The following is a 21,970-nucleotide window of genomic DNA, read 5'->3' on the forward strand; positions in this document are numbered from 1 at the left end:
AATACAAACCATTCCGCAAACGGCTAAGTAAGAATACTTCTTGTCAATTATCCATTGCAAAATATACGTTTTTCGTTATTTCAGGTTATTAAAAATATCCACAAGGAAAATGAATTTTCTGTAGTTGGCTATATACGATGAATCCAAAAAGTGTTTGATTTAAAAATTCTTTAAAACAAAATTAATACAAAAACACGTTTTCAAAATACAGAACGTTTTCAAAATGACTATTCCGATGATGATGACATCATCAGTGCTTATCTAGGTTTACATGTTTGAAGCCGCTAAAAATTTGGATTACTTCATGGCAACGTAGGACTTAAACACTAGCGTTGCTATGTCCTTAGACGAACTGTCTATGAGGACTTGTTTATAGCAACTAAATAAGTTGCTATCAACAAGTCCTCACAGATACTTCGTCTTTCAGTTGCTATCAACAAGTCCTCATAGACGCTTCGTCTAAGGGCCTAGCGACCTCAGTGTTGGAGTCCTACGTTGCCATGAAATAAATTCCGTCTATAACTTAAATATCCTAGATTATTATCAGCAAAAATGTAACTTAAAATTAATTAACTACATTTAAAGGATTTGTATCCAAATATTTAGTGTCTTCAAACATGTAATCCTAGATAGCACTGATGATGGAATAGTGATTCCGAAAACGTTCTGAGATGTAGCCCGATAGGATTTTATATTATTATACCTTTTATAAAGGATTTTTAAATAAAATTTTTTATTTAAGAGGAATAGAATTTTAATATAATGAATAAATTCTTTTAATTGTTTAAACTAAAAAAATTACACATGTTAAAGCAATCACGTAAAAAACTTAGAGAGTAAAGTAAGTAAGAATTGCCTAGCAAGATAACAGAACACCTAACATATTATTTTGAAACAAAATATAAATATAGTTTTACCTGATAAAACAGCAATTATCTGAAACAAGGTGCCTTTAAATAGATTTTCATAAGCCAAGACCGTCATTTCAAATCCTATTTTGCTGAGAAGAGGACAATATTTTAAATTCCCTTCCAAAATCTGAAAAAAAAATACAATAATTATTATTTTAAGTATAACATTAAAAACGTTGACGATGGTATCCTTAAAAAAAACTAATACTAGATAAACGTTTGCGTAATATTAGCCCAGTAATGGATGGTAATCCATAGGTATAAAATGCTTCGCAATACTGCTATAAACAGTTTAGTCTTGCCTGCCAATTAAACATTTTACTTGATCAGATAATGATGCCTGCAGAGATATACACATAGGATTAAATTATGTTAGTAAACAGGTTTCTGATTTAAGTGAATATGTTTGGTTACATATGTATGCAAAAGCCGTTTTCGACCCGATTTTTAGGTAGGTGCTGCTCTTATTTTCATCTTTTGGTTGTTATCCTTATCTGTTTGGAATCCTAGCTATACAAATTCTAAGCGAGTTTCTATATTTTTTCCATATGAGACTGTTAGGTAGTTTCTTGCCTACTATTCTGCATGTCATGAATATAGTACCTCTTACAATTATTTAAGGACTAAATTAAATAGAATATAAGACAGTGCGTCTCCTCGTTTAAGGCTAGTATTTTCTAAATACCTTTGGTCTTCCACCATACAATTAATGTTCAACATGGTTTCACTGGCTAGATTATAATATCGTGTACAGTGCTGTTTTTACTCAAAATTGTGAGTTTAGTAACGGTCATATTGCAGCTCATTGGCTTATTAGACGTCTTCCATTACCTATTATACAAGTCCAGGAACTTTAGCATATCTGCTATATATAAGATCTCGACACTTACCCGATGGACTTTTATTTGGCCCTGGTATCCAAATCTTTTTAATCAAGTCGACATCGAAATATATTATAGTAATAGAAAGTGATGCGCACGTAGGATTTAGAACGTTGCATGAAAGGACGCTAAGGATGGTTAATGAGATCTATTCGAGACGTAGGCTGAGTAGGTACCGGAGTCACCTCTCTACTTGTTTCCTCTTAATTTTCATTTATGAATTCAAAAGATTCGCTCCTTTTAGAGTTTGGGCCCTCCGTTTCACCAATCCATATGTGAGTGTATAATTAACCAATCTGCAATTATTGGCATGAAAACTTTTCCTATTTAATCAACCAGAAAACTTAATTTCTGTAGTTGGCTGTATACCATGTATCACAAATTTTTTTTTTTAAAATTCCTTTAGAAAAGGTATAATAATAAAAACTTTATGGGGCTACACTACAGAACGTTTTCGGAACTATTTCATCGGAACTATTTCATCATCTAACTATTTCATCTTTAGTGCTATCCTAAAAAGTATAACCATGAATGTATATGTTTAACCCTTATACGGGCAAGATGAGTCCAATGGGCCCCAGACGCCAATTATTTTATCATAAACTGATAAAAAAATTTTTATTGAATTTTATGCATCACTTAATTTGTTTAGAAGTATATTTCCTTCAACATAGTCATAGGCTGTTCAAAATAGTCATTATCATTTAAAATAAAAAAAAATAAAATAACATAAAATTATTGCGTCGAAAGAATTTTGTTACCTAATCGTGTACTTCATACATGAATAATATTTATCATAATATTTTCATAGAAGGGTTTTCATACAATAATGAAAGGCAACAACACCGTAATCTTTTTCCAGGGTATGCATAAATATCTACCCCTCTTTTCAAATAAAATGACCTGGTTGATTTACAAAAGTTTTTATTTATTTATTAATTAAATCTTTATTTGGTTCCAAATGTGTATTACTTGTGAATAAATATTTTTTCTACATTCTCTCTCTTCTTGCCGCATACTATAGTAGCACTTTTTTAAATCTAGACAATTTAAATTTAACTTTAAGAAAAAATCAAAAAAGAATACTAGAAATATATGGGTAAATATGAATAGTACATTCAAGAACAGTGGTGGGCCTAACGGGCCCGAGTTGTCCGGTTACGCAAGTAAAATGCGTTGCCTGGATAAGGGTTAAACCCACTAAATACATTGGTAAAATATGATTAGCTTTGATTTACATTTTTAAAAATTAAAATTTAGGATAATTAAGTAACAATAGAAATTGACTACATGGCAACGTAAGACTGCATTGAGGTTGATAGTTCTTAGACGAAGTGTCCGTGACGACTTGTTGATAGCAACTCAAGCTGGCTGTGCTTACCTTAAACTGCCCACAATTGAAACAAAAGCTTAGAAGGCACCCGGTGAAGATGTAATAATGGCTAAATATTTTAAAAACCCAAGTCCAGCAGCCACAAAATATCTGACATGATTCTTGAATCGTGTATACGAAGCTAAGAAAATACCTTAAGACTAGCTCACAACCACATACAATATCTCTGTTAAATCACGCAGAAAAAAGTATTTTTAACAGTATTTACAACAAATGCGATGAATATCAAAGCCGCTTGTAATATGGTTTCCGAAGGCTTAAGGAATAAGAGATGTAATCCTGAAACTAACATTAATCGCTAAGTGCAAAGAAACTTGTACACTTGTTTTCTTGATTACAAAAAAGATTTTAATTGAATTAAACATCGAAAATGTATAGCAATTCTCCAACAAGTAAATCAAAAAATTCGGAGTAGAAGTGAAATCGTGAGACCAGGATTACTGAACATGACAAATATACTTTACCACCCAAAATTAGCCATGCCAATGAGACTGAAAACACTGAAATGGTATATGTCTGGCTGGAAAGATGGACACTTAAACAAGCCGATATCAACAAGTTAAACGCATTCGAAATATGGATGTACAGAATAATTTTGCGACTAAATTGGATCACAAGAACAACCAATGTAAAAGTATTATCAAGGATGAATACTTGCCCACACCTGATAAAGATCGTCAAAGTTAGGAAAACTTTATATCTCGGACATATTATAATGCGCCACAAAGAATACAAATAACTAACTAACAAACATACTTTACCACCCAAAATTAGCCATGTCAATGAGACTGAAAACACTAAAATGGTATATGTCTGGCTGGAAAGATGGACACTCAAACAAGGCGATATCAACAAGTTAAACGCATTCGAAATATGGATGTACAGAATAATTTTGCGACTAAATTGGATCACAAGAACAACCAATGTAAAAGTATTATCAAGGATGAATACTTGCCCGCTACTGATAAAGATCGTCAAAGTTAGAAAAACCTTATATCTCAGACATATTATAATGCGCCACAAAGAATACAAATAACTACCACTAATTATTAAAGACGAAAATTGAAGGAAAACGTGTTAAAAGAAGAAAGAAGACATTGTGGCTCAAGAATATAAGAGACTGGACCAGAACTTAAGAAAACGCTCTCATACGTTGAGCTCACAATAGAGAAGAATTTGCCATACTGGTCGCCAACTCTATAGAGATGATATATAGGAGCAGAAGGATCATTATAAAATCCAAAACGGAGCATACCCAATGCGGATATATTTTATGTCCAGACTGTGACATTGAGATGTGTTTGATATCTTTTAGTCATAATTAATCAAATACTTGTTATAGGTTCACTGTGTATATAATAACTAATTAACTGCATTCTTCTCCGTTAATTTTTCTGCAAATTACCTAGACATAAATACACTATTAATAACTTACGACAAAGAACGTTTGCTTATATGTCTCTATATTATGTGGATAAACTTTGAACATATCTTATCCTTATAAATCATTAACTGATACTTATCGCATCGATAATAGCAGTAAATTATGGTGATTGTGGTAAAATAAAAAAAAAGTTTATAGAGAAGTTGTATTTTTATTGTAGAATTTTTCATTAGAAATGTGCGATCCCTTTATCATTAAATAAAATTATCATTATTACCTTTTTTCCAGTAGTGGAATAATTATACAACTGTTAAAAAGAACAGTTCATATATTTCGGTTTTAGGGACGAAAGAATTTCTCACTAATAAATTTTAAAAGATAATATTTTGGGTACAAACAGAGTTTTCATGGCAAAATAGCTAGTTACAAAAATAAAAATGTAGTCTAAATAAGTGTCCTGGAAAACATTTAATCTAATTTTTTTGTTGGGAACAAAGTCACTTTTGACATTATCCGTAAATCTGTTTTAAACTTTAAATATCCATTTGAATATTACTGCAGACGTTACCTCCAAAATGTAAGATTTACAACGTCACTATAAATGATAAAATTACATGTCAATTTTTCTTCAGATATAAAATTTTTAATTGTCGTTATAATTATTATTATAACAATGATATACGACTATATTTACTGCGTAGTTAAAAATACTGAAAGTGTATAATTCTGTATATTTAAAAAGAGTATTTGTAATTATCTGAAATTATTATTTAAACGACTAAGCAATTAAATGTCTTCTTAAAATAATTAATATTGTTAGTAGCAAAAATAGATTAATTCTGGGTATGTCAAGGTTTTCTATTGAAAAAATGTTATATATTAATTTATAAATCCTTTTGACATATTGTTCGCATTAAATTAAAACATTTAATGTATGCCATTCACACTAGTAGTTAGAAAGTAATAACTTTATTTCTATATCAAAAAAATTAGTTATAATAAGTTATGATAATGGCTAAATAATCTAATTTACATACGTCAATTAAGAACATACTTTATACATACCTTAGGTTTGCAGATATATTTAAAAAAAAAGTGACGTTCTGCTTAAAAATCTTAAGGTGATTAGAAAATGATGGCCGATTATCACTTATGAAGACTTTGATTAAGAGTTTTACCATAGTAAAAATAAAATCATGAAAACTAAAACTAAAACTGAATACTAAAACAATAGTAGTCGGCAAAGAACCAACCAGATGTAAAATAGAAATTGATGGCATCAGCATTGAACAAGTAATGGAAATGAAATACATCTGAATTACAGTGTCTAGCTATGGAGATCTGAACAAAAAGTGAGAGATCAAGTACAAAAAGCAAATAGACTGGCAGGATTCCTTAGTAACATTATAGTCATTAGTTACTAATTTATAAAGCCAATGTAACACGAATATTGACATATGCCTTAGAAAAAAGACCCGACACACCCACATCGCAAAGCTACTGGAAACGGCAGAAATGAGAGTACTGAAAAGAATTAAAGGAAATACGCTAAGAGATCAAAAGAGAACTAAAGACATTATAAGAAAATGTAACGTACAGTATAAAAATGAATGGACACAAAATAAAAAAAAAATTGAACAACCACATAAGCAGAATGGAGGAGGCCCGTGTATTTAAAATAGCAAGCGATAAGTCACCAATAGACAGAAGAAGTATTGGTCGACAGCGCAAAAATGGAGTGACAATCTTCCATAGAGGCATTAATTCGCCAATGAACAAGCAAAATTGCTTATAAAGAGGAGGAAGAAGAAGAAGAAGAAGAAGAAGAAGAAGAAGAAGAAGTATCATACCGCTGTAATTCTGGCATATGTATAAAATTTTTCTTTGAACGAAAGTACTTTAGACTGCTTTAAAAAGGTGGCGGAGTTTGAGAATCTAGGAATAACCTAATCAAGTAAAGGGAAAAAATGAAAAACTGTACGAAAGCAAAACATGGGTTATAAACAAAAATCAAGAAAATATGCTGAAAATCTGGGAACGGAGTGTTTTAGGAAGGATAATCGGGACAAGTAAAAGACTATGAAGACGTTCGGAGGAGACAAGCAAATACAGAGCAGAAATCAGAGATCTATACGGGAAATAAGAAATTAGGCATAAGAGAATAGGTCGACCAGGAAAAAAGTAACTATAAATGTGCAAGGAATATCTACAAACAATCCGAATAACAAATTGGAGAACTACGGCCATAAACAAGGGAAAATGGAGAAAAACAGTGAAAAATTTTCAAGTCATGAGCCTCTAGCGCAAATTTCCACAAATTAGCCAAAAACTGAACAAAAATAAACAAAAACCAAGAACAGATTTTAAGAGAGGCACTAGAAGACACTAAGAGAAGAACGTCATGCTTAGAAACCGGAAGCAATGGTTTAACATATCATATTCATCATTTTTTTGAGCTGTTGAATTTTAGAAGAATTTCAATACCACCTTGGTTATTGTTATGAAGTAAACGGCATGCAGTGGTTAGGTCACATAGAGAGAATGAATGAGATGGAGATGCCAAAACATATTTATAATCAAAGAATAGATGCAGTGAGAAGGACAGGCAGACCCAGAGCACGATTTAAGGATCAGGTGGAGGAAGACTTGATATGCAGACTTATCCTTGAGCAGGCCAAGACCTACCATGGGTTGTGGAGCCAATGATGATGATGAAACGGCATGCAGTTTTAACATTTAATTTAATTATTGTAAGATGTATTGTCTTACTTAAAATAAAAAAATTGTGATAAACATTGTATAAAAATTGTAATAAAATTGTAATGTCTCTAATTTCTCGTTAACATTTATCTCTAATTCACGAACTGATGATTTTAGACTATAAGTGTCTTATATTTTTGACATCGTGTTTTAAAGCAAAATTCAAAAACGAAAAAATAATACTTTCGTTCCATTAAAAAAAAACATCGACGACGTCATGTACATGAAAAGGTGACGTCATCAGTATTTCGAATTATACAAGCGCAATCGCTGCGCAATCCAAAATATAAATCGACCTGTCTGCGGGTTTCATCAATATAATATGTTCAGTTACAAAAATATTGAATTTATGCAAACGTTTACGTTCTCACTGTATAAAAATATTATAACAAGCATATTTTAACATTTTTATAATGATTCCTCTTCCGCATAATTTATTTATTTGATATAATTCAAACAGTAGCACACCTAAAATTAAAAAAAAATATTTTATTTATGTTTATAACAAACAACAACTGAATGCTGGCTTTTTTGATGATTTAGTGGAATTTCATGGAAAGTCAGATTCAAGTACTAATGGAAAGAACGTAATTGTTCGTAAAAATTTAGTTTCCGGATACGTATCTTAATAGAAACAAGTTGATAGTCCAGATTACATAAAATCGTTCTTGTACAAACACGCAATCAGCATCATTCAAATTAACGGTGATACAAAATCTCAATCAATTTCAAGGGCAAAACAAAAAAATGTTTGTCTCAATTTATGCGTAAATAATATATATAGGTGTATATATATATATATATATATATATATATATATATATATATATATATATATATATATATATGTATATATACATATATATATACATATATATATAAATATATATATATATATATATATATATATATATATATATATATATATATATTATATAATTAACAATTAGTTAAAAGTTCGTTTTTATTTTGAAGTATCGATTTCGAGAATGTGAATTTACATTTTTCCAGGTGTTGATTTGCAATAAAATATTCTTATTTTATTATACACTTTTAATTCATCTGTTCTATTAACAGGTTATCTTAAATAAATGCATTACATAATCATCCCTTTTCATAATATACAATATTTTTAATATCGTTACATCTACTTAAACTTAATGGTACGACTTCAATGTTGATTATATAATTATTTATTAAATTAAATTTTAACGATTAAAAACGTGTTTTTTTTTCAAAACTACTAATTTAGACTTAATTATATGTTCCAGAAGGTCGAGGATGTATCGAGATATAATAATCTATGGAGTGCCAAATAAATTAATCGAAAGGAAAAGTTTTGGCTGATAACGACCTGATGATTCGAATAATTATTTTTGATGCTAGTCTCTCTGTAAATCATATAGTTATAGTTACCTTTATATCTCAAAGTCTATGGATCCATTAAAACTTGTCCTCTTAAAGTATATGGATCAATCAAAACTTGTTCTCTTATAATTGTAAAAATATTATCCCAAAATATGTATTTATTCGGATATATTGACGATGTCAGAGTACTCGTTCTTCATTTAATATCATTTAGGAACACACTAGATACATGAAAATGCACATATCTCAAATCATTGCAATCAAAACGTATGGATAATTTTTTACATTTACTTAACGTGAAAATAACTCAAATTGTCTTAAGAAAAATATATAAGTAGTGTACTAGCAATATGATAAATGAAAACAGTTCCTGACAAGATGTTAAAATGAGTCCAAAATAGACGACGCTAGGACGATATTATAATTTTCATAGTGAAAAAAGAAGAAAAAAAATTAGTGGCACAGCGACAAGCAAAACAGAGCTGGATGCTAGACGAACTCATAAAATTAATGGACAAAAGAAGATTAAATAAGCAAGATCCAGTTAAACACATGGGTATAAATCAAAAGACCAAACCAGATATAAAGTGTGTCAAGAAATACAGGATAAGTAGGAAAGGTAAAGAGACCTTTTCCATAATGATCGACTACCGATGACTCACGATACTTCTCTAGAAACATGCTCACTGATTTTGCGGAAGAAAGTTACAGGTGTAATCAAGCAAATGAAAGAGGGCAAGGCAAACGGATCTAATGAGGTGCCTATTAAACTCCTTAAGCTCATTGATAAAAATAACGTTAAAATTTTAGTTGACTTTTTCAACTTTAATTAATTTAATTGGAACTATTCTAAAAGATTAATTACTGTCAACATTTTTTGTACCAGTGCAGTGTCCAAAAACCTGAACGCCAAAGATTAGTCCAACCATCGTAAAATTTTTCTCATGAGCCACACTTTTTTTCTTAGACTTATTGACAATAAAATATTTTAGAAAATAGTATCTGTAAATAGAAAATATCCCAGCGAGAATCAAGTAGGGTTTACAAAAGGCTTGGCACCAGAAAGTTCTTTAGTTTTAATGTATTAGCGCAAAACTGTTCAGATATGAATTGGGACATACGAAAGATACAGTCGTTATAACAGATAACCTTGGGGATTTAAAATCACTTGTAGAGAGATAAAACTGTTCATGTAAGATTTGAATGAAGATTCAAGAATTTTATAAAAATAAAATTGATGGTCATTAAAAAAATGTCCCAGATAATCTTGTCATAACCAATCTACTGACACGTTAAATCCTTGATATAAAATAAAATAAAATACCAAATAGATATGTAGTTCAAATAATTTCTTTATTCTAGCAGCCTAAGGCTCCGAATAAGAATACTAAGGTGTTCTATCTTATAGTACCTTGTTCTATTATCGAATGTTGGAGATTATTATTGGCAAATGATAACTTTGTTTACAGAAAATCGGCTTTACGGCTAAGGTGTTACGTTTTTTTAACTCTCCTATACGGATAAGAGGCTTGAACACTGAGGAAAACTAAAATAGATAAGCTTGCGGTCTTTGAAAGGTGATGTTACCGGCGCATGTTAAAACTATCATAGACTGACAGAATAACAAATGTAGAACTTCTTCAGGTAATAAAAAAAGTGAAAAAATCATCAGCATCCTAAAAACAAGCAAGCTTTGTTTCTTTGGACCATAGAGAACCTGCTCGGGTTCGTTCGTAAAAATCATCCCATGAGTTTTTTTAATATAATTACATTCATGAGATACCCCAGAATTGGGTTCAAGAGGTTACTAAGGCGATATGTTTTTTTTAACAAATTTTACCAATCAATTTTTCGGCACAAACAATTTTTTTAAACTATTTTGAATCATTCTGAACATAATAGGACTCTTGTAGTTTTTCTTTAAACTTGATCGTTTTTGATTTATAATAAATAATTTAAAACTATAAAAAAAGCAAAATTACGATTTTCATGGCTCTAAACACAAGTAAAAACATAATTTTTGAATTCACCAAGAAAAGAAATTTAAGTTCAAACCTTGTTTTATCATTTCCCGATAAGTGTTTTGGGTCGACTTTATTGTTTTTTAATCGTTAATGAAGCGCTTATGACAGGACGGACATTGGACTGCGGCGTCTATAAGAAAGAGAAACAAGATCTAGGGCACACATTTTTGCTGGTTTAAATTCTCATTGTACAAATGAGCGCCCGCCCTGCCATACACGCTTCGTTATTAATTAAAAATCTATGGTTTAATAGTTATTTATGCACCAACGGTGTTGATTACGCCCGGAGAGCAAACATAATCCAGCTAGGGGGTCTCTGGCCCTAGGGATGAATGTTGCTCGATGGACGTAATCATCGGTAACACCAGTGGTACATACAAAATATGGATATTTTGTAGGTGCGGTAAAATAAAAAGTAAAAACGTCTTAATTTTAGTTTTTATATTATATGAAGTAAAAAATAAAATCTTCTATGTACCACTGGTGTTACCAGATTACTACGTCCATCAAGCAACATCCATTCCTCGGACCAGAGGCCCTCTGGCTGGATTCTGTTTTTGTTCTGTTGTAATTATCTTAATAACATCCTTGGTGCATGAGCCTGAGTGCCCGTCCTGTCATAAGCTCTTTATTAACAATTAAAAAACAATACTTTAAAATAAAATAGGCCCAAAATACTCATCGGGAAATGATAGAACAAGGTTTGAACTTAAATTGCGGTCCTTAGTGAATTCAAAAATAATGTTTTTACTTGTGTTTTTGGGCCTTGAAAATCGTAATTTTACATTTTTCTCATTTTCAAGTTATTTATACCTCGAAAACGACCAAGTTTACAGAAAAACTAAAGGAGACTGAAAAATATCTTGTCCGGGCCAAAAGAATTTATGGTTACAATTGTTTAAAAAAATTGTTTAAAAAATTGTATCTCAAGAAAGTGATTATGTAAAAAAATCTTATGGGAATATTTTTCTGAACGAACCTGAGCTTGTCGCTTTGACTAAATGCAGCACAACATAGAATGCGAAGAAAAATAAAAGATGAAGGAAGTCAAAGCAGGAGAAGAACATCAAAATTAGAATAAATTAAAATCGCCATATTGATTCCCAACGTCTGACGAGGAGACAAAACCTAAAAAAGAAGCAAGATACACTTAACGAAATTGAGGCTTGAGCTAAAACAAAAATAAAATATAATGTAATAAACAAAAATAATCATCAAATCATACCTAGTACATGGAGCACTATAAAAATTGTGTCGGATGCATTGTAAATACAAAATTCGACATATATAATATCTGTTAAATTGCGGAACCAAGAAAAGAATACAAAAAATAGCAAACTTAAAGAAAATGGAACATATTTCCATTTGATTAAAATTATGTGAAAGAGCAGCGAAAGAAATAAATAAGAACATACATAGGAACAACTTCAAAATTGAAAAAAAAGTAGAGGGGCTACTATAAAAAATATAAAACCAGAAGGTTCGTAGTTAAAACCTTAAACTTCCTGAAAAGACAATATATAAACAAGAATAACTCGTTAATTTTCAGCAAAATTTTGTTTTTTACTTACGTTATATAAATTACAGCAGTTTTCTTAGACCAGCTTAAGCTTCGTACAAAACACACGTTATAATTTGGCATTTTTATGATACGTAATACACATAGTAGGTAGCAACATTAGTACAAAATTTAATATGAGTAAAAACCATATCTATAAAAGACGATAGTCGTGAATATAAAAATTATCATTAGAATGTTGTTTAGGAACGTCAAAGTACAAAGTTGTAAATTTTCAAAATAGTTGCTTGTTATATGTATAAAAATAAAATTAGAAAAAATTAAAATAACACTCTAAATGAATACAAAATGTGTATAATTATATTATCATACAAAGGAATAATAATTGACAAAATTCATGACACATACGTATAAAACGTTTATTTAATTACTATCAAATATTTTATTTGTCCTTGAAGTGGGCGATTAAAAGATAGATACATACCTATCTGCTTGGAGTACAAAATTTTACTTCCTTATTAATGGATATCCCAAAAAATTAAGACAAGAAACAATGTTAATAGAAACTATTTTTTGATTTTTATTTATTTTTTTAATGTACTACTTTTAATTGGTTTAAAAAGGTATGCAGTGTAAGTTTTAAGTCTTAGATCCTTCCACCAATTATTTTCTAAATCGTAAAATTTAAATTAATACATTTTTGGATAACTGATATATGCCACATTCAATTATAATTCATTTATTTTTTAAGACATTTCAATTTTTATGTGAGTGTAAAAATATGGACTTCCACTTTTGCGAAGTAAGTAGTTTTCAGTTCCTGACTCTATAAGATAAGCTTCTTCATATTATTATTAAAATACGCAGTATAGAGTTTTTTGGCATCTTTAATCATTGACCCAAAGTGATTTTTTTGATTCATCAACAATTTCGGCGTATTATGTTATTTTCTATATATTTAACTATGTATCTATGTACATATCTATATTATGTATCATTAAGTGGAAACATATATAGGTAACCTACTTCTTCTTAAGGTTCCGTTTTTTAATGAAGGTTGGATATCAACATTACACTTTTCACTTTATTTATTGCAGCTCTAAAAGTTGGATAAAAGTCAAGTTATACTATTCTCTTATATTTTATCAGCAATGCATTCGCCTTTCTCCTCTTAGTAGTTTGTATCTTAATTCCTCATCTCCCATCATTTCGAAAATATCCAAGCTTTTTAATAGTTTAAACTACTGTCTCGTTTTTAAGAACTATACGTAGAAATGTTGATAACTTTGTGTATCCACATAATGCCCTTAATTTTAATTCAAATGCCCAGGCCTTAAAGCCGTAAGTAGCGTTGTAAAAACAGAGCAGCGCACTAGCCTTATTCTTAGGTTCATCAGATTCTATTGCATAATATTTTCTTCATATATACAAATTTGGCTCCATACCTGAGGTTTTTAATAATTTCTTTATTTGTCATTTTTACATGATTCAGAGTATGTTTGAAGGTCTCACGGTATATGTTAAATAGCAACAGTGACAACATAATATACTCCTAGGTTATCCCTCTAAGAATACCTATCTCTTCTGACAGTTGATCTTTGACTCTCATTTTGACTTTCTTATACCAATATACGAGCCCAGACGCATACAAATTGGACCAAAACCAATAAGCAATACAATTTTATTTTTCTGAATTAGCATTTAATTAACTGTTATAAATTAAATGGATGGGGATAAGTTTATTTGATACTATTTGGTTTTACGAATTAATCAACAATATCTAATACTTTTATTACCTACAATAATTAAAAAATAGACAAAAAGAAAAAGTAACGTCTGGCGCAAATTAATTGGACCATCACCCAATGAGTGATAAATATTTATTTATCCAATAAAATCTCTTGCATAATTTTTCTGGAAAATTTGAGTTAAACGACGTTATAATAGTTGAGTGATTTAATTTAGTTATTTTTTAAAATAGTTCGCGAAAACTGTTTCTTTTCGAAGCTTCTACACCCGTGTTGTATTATTTTTTCTCTATAGTAAAATACTGAGGAGAACGTCACGGAAGAAGCGCCATGAGACGGCGGCACAAGTAGCGTCACGAAATAACGGTCTTCACATTAAATTTTATTTAAATCTATAAAATTAATAAACAAATATAAATATGCCTTCGCACAGTATAAAGCTTCGCACTAGTCTACAGTACAGCCTACTGTATATATATACCTATAAAATTAATAAACAAATATTAAGATGCCTTCATTTAATTCCAAAACTATTATTTAAATTTTAAGAATACTAAAAATATAGTATAAAGCTTAGCACTATTCTACAGTACAGCCTACTGTACCACTTTTCTTTTATAAGAAAATCGTAAATCTATAATGAGTTACGAAATTCAATTGTTGCAGCAAATAACATGGAACTTTCAGGATATAAAATTGCTCAAAACTTAAGTATTTCTCAAAGAGCTGTGAGAAATATAAATTTGCAATTAAAAAAAACCGGAAATGTTGAAACAACAGTTAGCGTGCTATTCGGACATTTGTTAAATAAGATCGACGAGCTTCTTTTAGAAAAGTCGCTGTAAAATGGTGCCGTGCTGTTAAAAGAAGGGTTAAGTTTTCGGGCATCTGTGATGGTCTGGGACCGTATGTTCTCTTCAAAAGATGTAAGTATATCTTCTTTTCATTGATGGCACTGTCAATGCTGCGAAGCACAAAAGTATTTTACATAAAGAATTATTGCCATGGCCTTTCAATAACGAAGTTCAAATGTCAGATGTGGGATCTATATTTTAAGAAAATGAGGCAGCCTGTCATACAGCAAAATTCGTAACATCATGGTTATAGGAAATTAATAGTCCTGTTTTAAAATTGCCATTAAGCAGTTCTGCTTTATCTTCTCTTAAGACTTTTTAACATCAGATTAAAAAACTACTTTCAACTACACCAGTTCGCACAATTCCTGAATTAAAGGGTAAACTTTAGGAAGCTGTTTGTTATAAATCGTTCGTAGTATAGCCAGTTTGCTTATTGTATATCTTTCATTCCTTTATGACACCCATTTCAGGCTTCTGGAATTCTGTATCAGTTTATATAGGACTGGTGGATTTGTACCATGTATTTTGGTTTTACTAAATTATCTCCAAAGAATTTTTTTTGCCTGCGATCTAATACCTTGGTGTCATGTAAGATGTTTTAAGTTTTCTGCTACAGAGTCTGCAGCTTAAAACTTAATAAAACAGTTTAGTTGTATGCAGGTGTCTATTGGCTGGCTCATTCCCAGTGAGAAAACCTGTTATTGCTCTGAGATGATTCCTGTTAGTTTCGCAGTACTTCAGTCCTATTCGCACTTGTCCGTTTTATATACATTTTGTCATTTGTTTAACCAGATATACTTAGTTTCCCAGTAAGAGTTATGTTGTTTTCGCATTAGCTCTTTCATTGTCATACATTTCTCGGTAACCTGAAACCCATGCCAGTGTGACCCTGATATGTCCCTCCAGTCTGTCGAGGGTTTCTCTCCTTTAATAGCTGCTTGGGCATTTGTGCCTATATTGATCCCCTTAACTCCCCGTATACTATTCCAGTGAAATAAAAATGTTTAAATTTCTACCAATATCGAATATTCCTGCGCCCGATGAATCTGCAGTTTTAGACCCGTCTGTGTACCAGGTATACCTCTGCAATTTGAGTCGAGTGTTTTCTCTGTCCCATTCTTCTTGTGGGTAAAGTACTTTAGGTCCATATCTGGATACCATATGGTAAGAAACAACTACCGTTGATGTGCACCTCATAGCAGCTGTGATTCCGAGACAAGTAAGTTTTTGGGCCTTGCTTAGTTAAAGGATGGATTTATTTTGCTACAGCTTTAGTAACTATACCACTAATACATGTGTAGTTGTTGGTGTTACCACCATGTTAGAAATCTAATATAACATGTTCAGTTTTAAACCCCACTATAGTGTAAATTGCCGAAGAGCTGAAAATGAACAGATAAATAATTTTCAGGAGTAGTGAATAATAAAGAACGAAGAATAAAGAACTTCTTATTTAAGTGGTATTAAAGAAGTAGTTTCCTATTTCGCTCCGGGCGAAATCATACTAATATTTTAGAGTAATATTACTATAACGGTGGTAAAAAAATCACAAAAGTTGCACCTAATGCAATAATGGACTAAAAAATGTTTTCAATTACCATAAAATGTTTATGCAAATACTTTCCGGCTTAATTTGCATCAAATAAATAAAAGTAATATAATAAATCAGAGTATTATATTATATGCGAGTACTTGCAACCATTTTAAAATTATATTTTTAATTTACGAAAGATTAGTTATTCCTACAAAGACAAGGCGAAAAGCTCGGGATCGTTCGGAAAAATATTCCCATGAGATTTTTTTGCATAATAACTTTCATAAGATACCCAAAAATAAGGTTCAAATGGTCGCCGAGGCAAAAAGATTTTCGATTTTTTTTTCTAAACAAATTGTTACAATTAATTTTCTCGGACCAGACATTTTTTTTAAATTTTTTCGATCATTTTAAATAAAATAGACCGCTTGTAGTTTTACTGTAAACTTGATCGTTTTCAAGTTATAAATACAAGAATAATAATAACAATAAAACAAATAAAAACGCAAAATTAGGATTTTCAAGGCTCGAAAATACAAGATAAAATATTATTTTTAAATTTACCAAAGATCTAAATTCAAGATCAAACCTTGTTCGGTCATGTCCCATAACTATTTTGGGTATAGTTTATTTAAGAACATTGTTTTTAATAGTTGATGAAGCGTTTTTACTTTTTATTTTATTGCATCCACAAAATATATATTCATATTTTATATGCACCCCTGGTGCATACAAAAGTGCATGGTACCGGATGACTACGACCATCGAGCAACATCTATCCCTCAAGCCAGGTGCCCTCTGGCTAAATTATATTGCTCTCCGGGCGAAATCATCGTAATAACATCCTTGGTGCATAAATAACTATTAAATCATTGTTTTTAGTTGATAATGAAGAGCGTACGACAGGACTAGCGGTCATTTGTGCAACGAGAATCTAAACCAGCAAAAATTTGTGCCCTAGATCTTGTTTCTCTCTCTTATACATACCACAGTCCGAGTGCCCATCCTGTCATAAGAGCATTGTTAACGATTACAAAATGTTTTAAAATTAAATAGGCCCAAAACACTTAAATGGAAATGACAGGACAAGATTTAAAATTATTTATACATAAAAAAGATCAAGTTTACAGAAAAACGAACTTTTCGCCTTGTCTAAAATATACCAACAACATAATTAAATTAATTGTTATCTTTAAATATATAAAAATCAATAGTTTACTTTCCTTTGCTTGACATATTCTACCTAGTTTCATTAAAAACATATAAATTAAATATACAGCATAAAATATGAAGAATGATAAAGGGTATTTCACGTGTACTAAAAATTAGACATCTCTGAAAATAATCGGATTTGAAATCTGAAACCTTTCAAATCACTAAAACTGACATAAACATTCAAAATATTGACAGCTTGCTATCAATTGAAATTTTACTGAGAGTGCTCATTTCCATTGATATATTAAGTATTATTTTTAGAGATTCCCTGAGCAAGAAAACCCTGGACGACAAGCAGTAACAACTTTATTGTAGAATAAAACTTCAAAAGCAGTATTTTTAGAGAAACTCGTTGGATTTTTTCGAAATTGATAACAAATTTATCTGCAGCGAGGGCCTGCGTAGCGCAAGCGGTAGGATGCTTGCCTCGCACGCCGGTGGTCCGGAGTTCGAATCCTACCGCCGGCAAGAACAACTAGACATTTTTAAAAATGTCTATAGGCCCCAGGTCGACTCAGCCTGAATAAAATGAGTACCTTGGGTAAAACCAGGGGTAATAATAGGCGGTTGAAGCGTAGCACTGGTCATGTTACCTTCCTTGTAGGCCCTAGATATAGCAGACTACCCTGCTATGAGATTTTTTAAAAAGTTTATATCAAATAACTGCTTTGTGTTACACTTTATGTTAAAAATAAAAACAGATTCGAAAAGTGGGTCAAATTTTGTTTATTTTAACCAAAAATATTTGAAAAAAAAATATTGTTTAAACAATTTATTAATTTACAACCAAATAGTGCACTAGAACTTTTTAAGACCTTTCATATAAAAAAAGAATCATCTTAATATCTGCCATAGTTTTTGCGTTATTTGATATAAACTTTTACATTGGAATTTAGCTATGCCCAGAATCGCGAGGAACGGCCTTAAACCGAAGCAGATAAAGCTTTATAATGATTAGTATAATTTTATAATACTTTAATATGCTACAGCTGTAGTATACATTAAGCGCTCCTTAGAAATTAGAAAAAAAATGACAGATTAGAAGTAGAGACACAAATGAGTAGAAATATTTATTGCTAAATTAAAGGAAATTTTCGTGAAACTGATTCAATCACACTTAAAAGAAATATAGATGAGATACAGTTAGAGAACTATATATGTTTCATTTGATGTAACAAAAACATAAAAAATTTATCCACACATTTTTGTGTCAAATCGTTAAAAAAATAAATTCTTTTTGAGAAATCTATACAAGAATTATTTATTTGATTTTCTTTTCTACACAAGATTTTCTGGTTTACATATAGATATAAAGTTCCATTTAAAATTTCATATGTTTTTAAAACTTATTTAAGTTCATTAAAAAAACTTTTAGGTTATTTTTTTAATTCATATGTGTAACAAATTATATAACAAATACACCAATAAAACAAAAATATTAATAAAATATTATATAAATGACTTACCTCCAATTAAGCGAAGGATCTAAAAATACTCCTGTTAATCATAAAAATCACTTTAGAAACGCAGGTAGGTATATTGATCCAAATCCAAGAGAGTAGACAATACAAACTTTCAGTTAACAAAAATCGCACATTCGTGAGTCGTCCAATTTTCGTTGAAAACTGGTTACCAACAAGAACCTCTTAAACTAGCTTACACTCTGGGTCCGCGAACAAAACTCTCCGGGCCTTGTGTCAGTACGTTTTTAAATAAACGTTAAATAGGACCTGGTTCTTCACATAATCAGCCGCGTACAAAATGAAGAATGTCTTGGAAAAACCCAAGAAAGATCGATCGGTAGCGTTACTGGGAATTAGTTTTGCGTGTTATAGTTGCTACTGTGAATCAGATATATTTTTCAACGTCTGGGATTTTCTGAAATGTGGATTTAAATTTTGTAGCAACACACATTTTTTTAAAATACTTCGATATAATACTACGGAACTAAATCTTTTAAGAATAACATAAAGTCATAATTATAAAACGAGTAAAATTCTAGAGTTTATAAATAAATACAATACAAACCAAAAGAATCAGTAATTAACTTCTAATAAAGTTGCAACAATTATAAGAGTACATAACTACAGTTACATTGTATATAAAGGCGAAGGAAATTCACGATCCCCCAGCATAAAAGAAAGGAAACTTCAGGTGGTTACAACTGGTACACTGAGAAAAAAAAAAATGTTTATAAATGTTTGTTTCTCTAGTAATAGATCTTTAAATATGTATCTAAATGTTTGCAATAATGATGACAATTTGCAGGGTATTAGCTGTAGGTACACTATTCTGAAGTACATTTAAAAATGTTTTAGTAAATACATTCTTTTTTTGATGCATCTCTATAACCCTTCTGTAGTAATCTGGTTGGAAATTACACCCTTAATAAGCTAGGTCTATGAGACCGATTATTCTTATATACATTAATATACGCATATTTAGTTATTGTTTATTGAAAACTAAACACTGTGTTATATGCTTTTATGGTTTTATTATACTCCAAATGATAAAAATAAACAAATTAAAAAACCAATTAAAAAAGAATATTATTATTATTTATTTATTTGTTTGTTTGTATAAATTATTAAAATATGAAAAAAAAATTAGTTTTTAATATATTTTAGAAGTCAAACTAAACGTTAATTCAGTAAAAAAAAATGTCAAGCTGAATATTTTTACCTGAACTTAGATGTCTATACAACTAGTTTTTGATCTCTGCAGTATCATCCTAGCGGCTGCGTTCTTCACAGATGGGTAATAAATGCTCCAAACACATACATTTTGTGCATTTGTAGCATTGATAACGAGGTTTGCGATTTTTTTTACTTGGTCAGTATTTACACCTTCCTTCCAACTTTTCTCTTTTCATAACATTCAATTTACATACATGTGCAATATTTCTGAAAGTCCTGATCGAATATTTTTAGGAATGGTGAACAGACAGAAAGGTGTCATGTTGAACTCATACAAATCATAACCAAGTTTTTCCAAAAAAATCTTTCGCCTTTCCAAAAAAAAATGTTTTTTCTTCTATATTATTGCATTTGTAAATTATGTCTACTCCCCCTTAGTTCGATTATATTCCCCGATGATTTCCGGTTTTTCTTTCCCGGGGTTTCTTCATCAATTTCATCTAAAAAATGCGTAGTTAAAAGTAGTAAAACATTTTTATTACTTCGCGGAATATTTTTTTGGAAGCCAAACATACTTCTTTGATTGGTCGACGAATAGTCACAAACTCCGGCGAGAACTCTCCCTTATTTTTGCTCATCGTATTTATTATTTTTAGCTGTTAATTATCAATTATTTAGAAATAAATTTGTCACATTTACAGCGAAAAAAAATTCCATGGTAACGCTTTGGAGGAAGCAAGGCAATGTTAGCAGTATCTTTTTCACAAGGTCCATTCGGCTGCTTACCGACGTATACTTCTATTGACGAGGTATAAAACATTTTTACATCTACAGGAGCATAAACCTTTTATGCTATATTTTCGTGATTGTTGGGCAAACAAACCCGAAACTCATCTCTGCCATAACATTTTAACAACATTTCTTCTGCTGTTTTAAAATGGAAGATTGAATACTGTTTTGGTAGCTGAGCAGTAAAAATGTCAAAAAATTTCCTTATTGCAGCTAGTTTGTCACGTTTTTGGTGCGTTTCTCGAGTAGTTTTATTATCGAAACGCAAATTTCTTAATACAGAATTTTGTAAAGGGGGCCATTTTCGTCGAGATTTTTATTGGAACTAATTTGTTCAAATTCTTACTCAGTACCAGTATTGTGGTCTTGAGTTTCTAATTAATCAATAACAATGCTTTTATTATCGTTATCGTCCTGTATTTTTGTTAATTGTTAGATTAATTCTCTAACTTATATGCTATAACTAAAAATATGCTATAACAAAAAGTTACGTTATTCTACTAAATACAAACGCCAAAAAGAGAACTGTAGTAAGAATTTTATAATCTAAAAATATCAAGTTTACTAACCTCGGTCCCAGAGACCGGTTTTGATTCTGACGAAAAAAATACACACATTCTGTCAACACCGCTGTTACAGTAAACAGTAGACGTCTTTCCAAGAAGCTGCTATGATGTACCACGTTTGGATCGAAATCAATCTGCAGTTTTCAGCAAATTTTGGTGCTGTCTGTCTCAGAGACCATAGGTTAGCAACGAAGGGTTAAGAATATTTTCTAGATGGCTTGTATGCATTATATCCAGTTTAAAAAAAAAAACAATAGAGAAAACTGTTACTTCATCCTCTATTTCTAGTAAAATTAATTGATTGGATTGGATTGAAGCTTTGGACATAATGTATTTCTTTCGTCCAACCCGTCGTAAAGACCTGTTTGTTTGGATATATTTCTGA

General features: G+C 30.6%; 1 protein-coding gene across 2 annotated transcripts in view; it reads right to left on the reverse strand.

The window, feature by feature from the left end:
- Nucleotides 1-19,341, reverse strand: part of LOC140443513 (facilitated trehalose transporter Tret1-like) — a 40,765-nt gene extending 21,424 nt beyond the window's left edge. The window contains exons 1-2 of one of the 2 annotated variants that reach the window (XM_072534824.1): nucleotides 19,061-19,341; nucleotides 918-1,038 (exon numbers count right to left, since the gene is read on the reverse strand). In XM_072534824.1, coding sequence (XP_072390925.1) covers nucleotides 918-984 — 67 coding nt within the window. In that variant the 5' untranslated portion in view covers nucleotides 985-1,038; nucleotides 19,061-19,341. Of the gene's footprint in view, nucleotides 1-917; nucleotides 1,039-12,292; nucleotides 12,459-19,060 lie in introns of those variants that run through there. The other variant, XM_072534825.1, reaches the window with a different exon arrangement.
- Nucleotides 19,342-21,970: the final 2,629 nt, after the last annotated feature.

This window comes from Diabrotica undecimpunctata, chromosome 6, assembly GCF_040954645.1.
Source record: "Diabrotica undecimpunctata isolate CICGRU chromosome 6, icDiaUnde3, whole genome shotgun sequence".
In the NCBI taxonomy this organism is placed as follows: domain Eukaryota; kingdom Metazoa; phylum Arthropoda; class Insecta; order Coleoptera; family Chrysomelidae; genus Diabrotica; species Diabrotica undecimpunctata.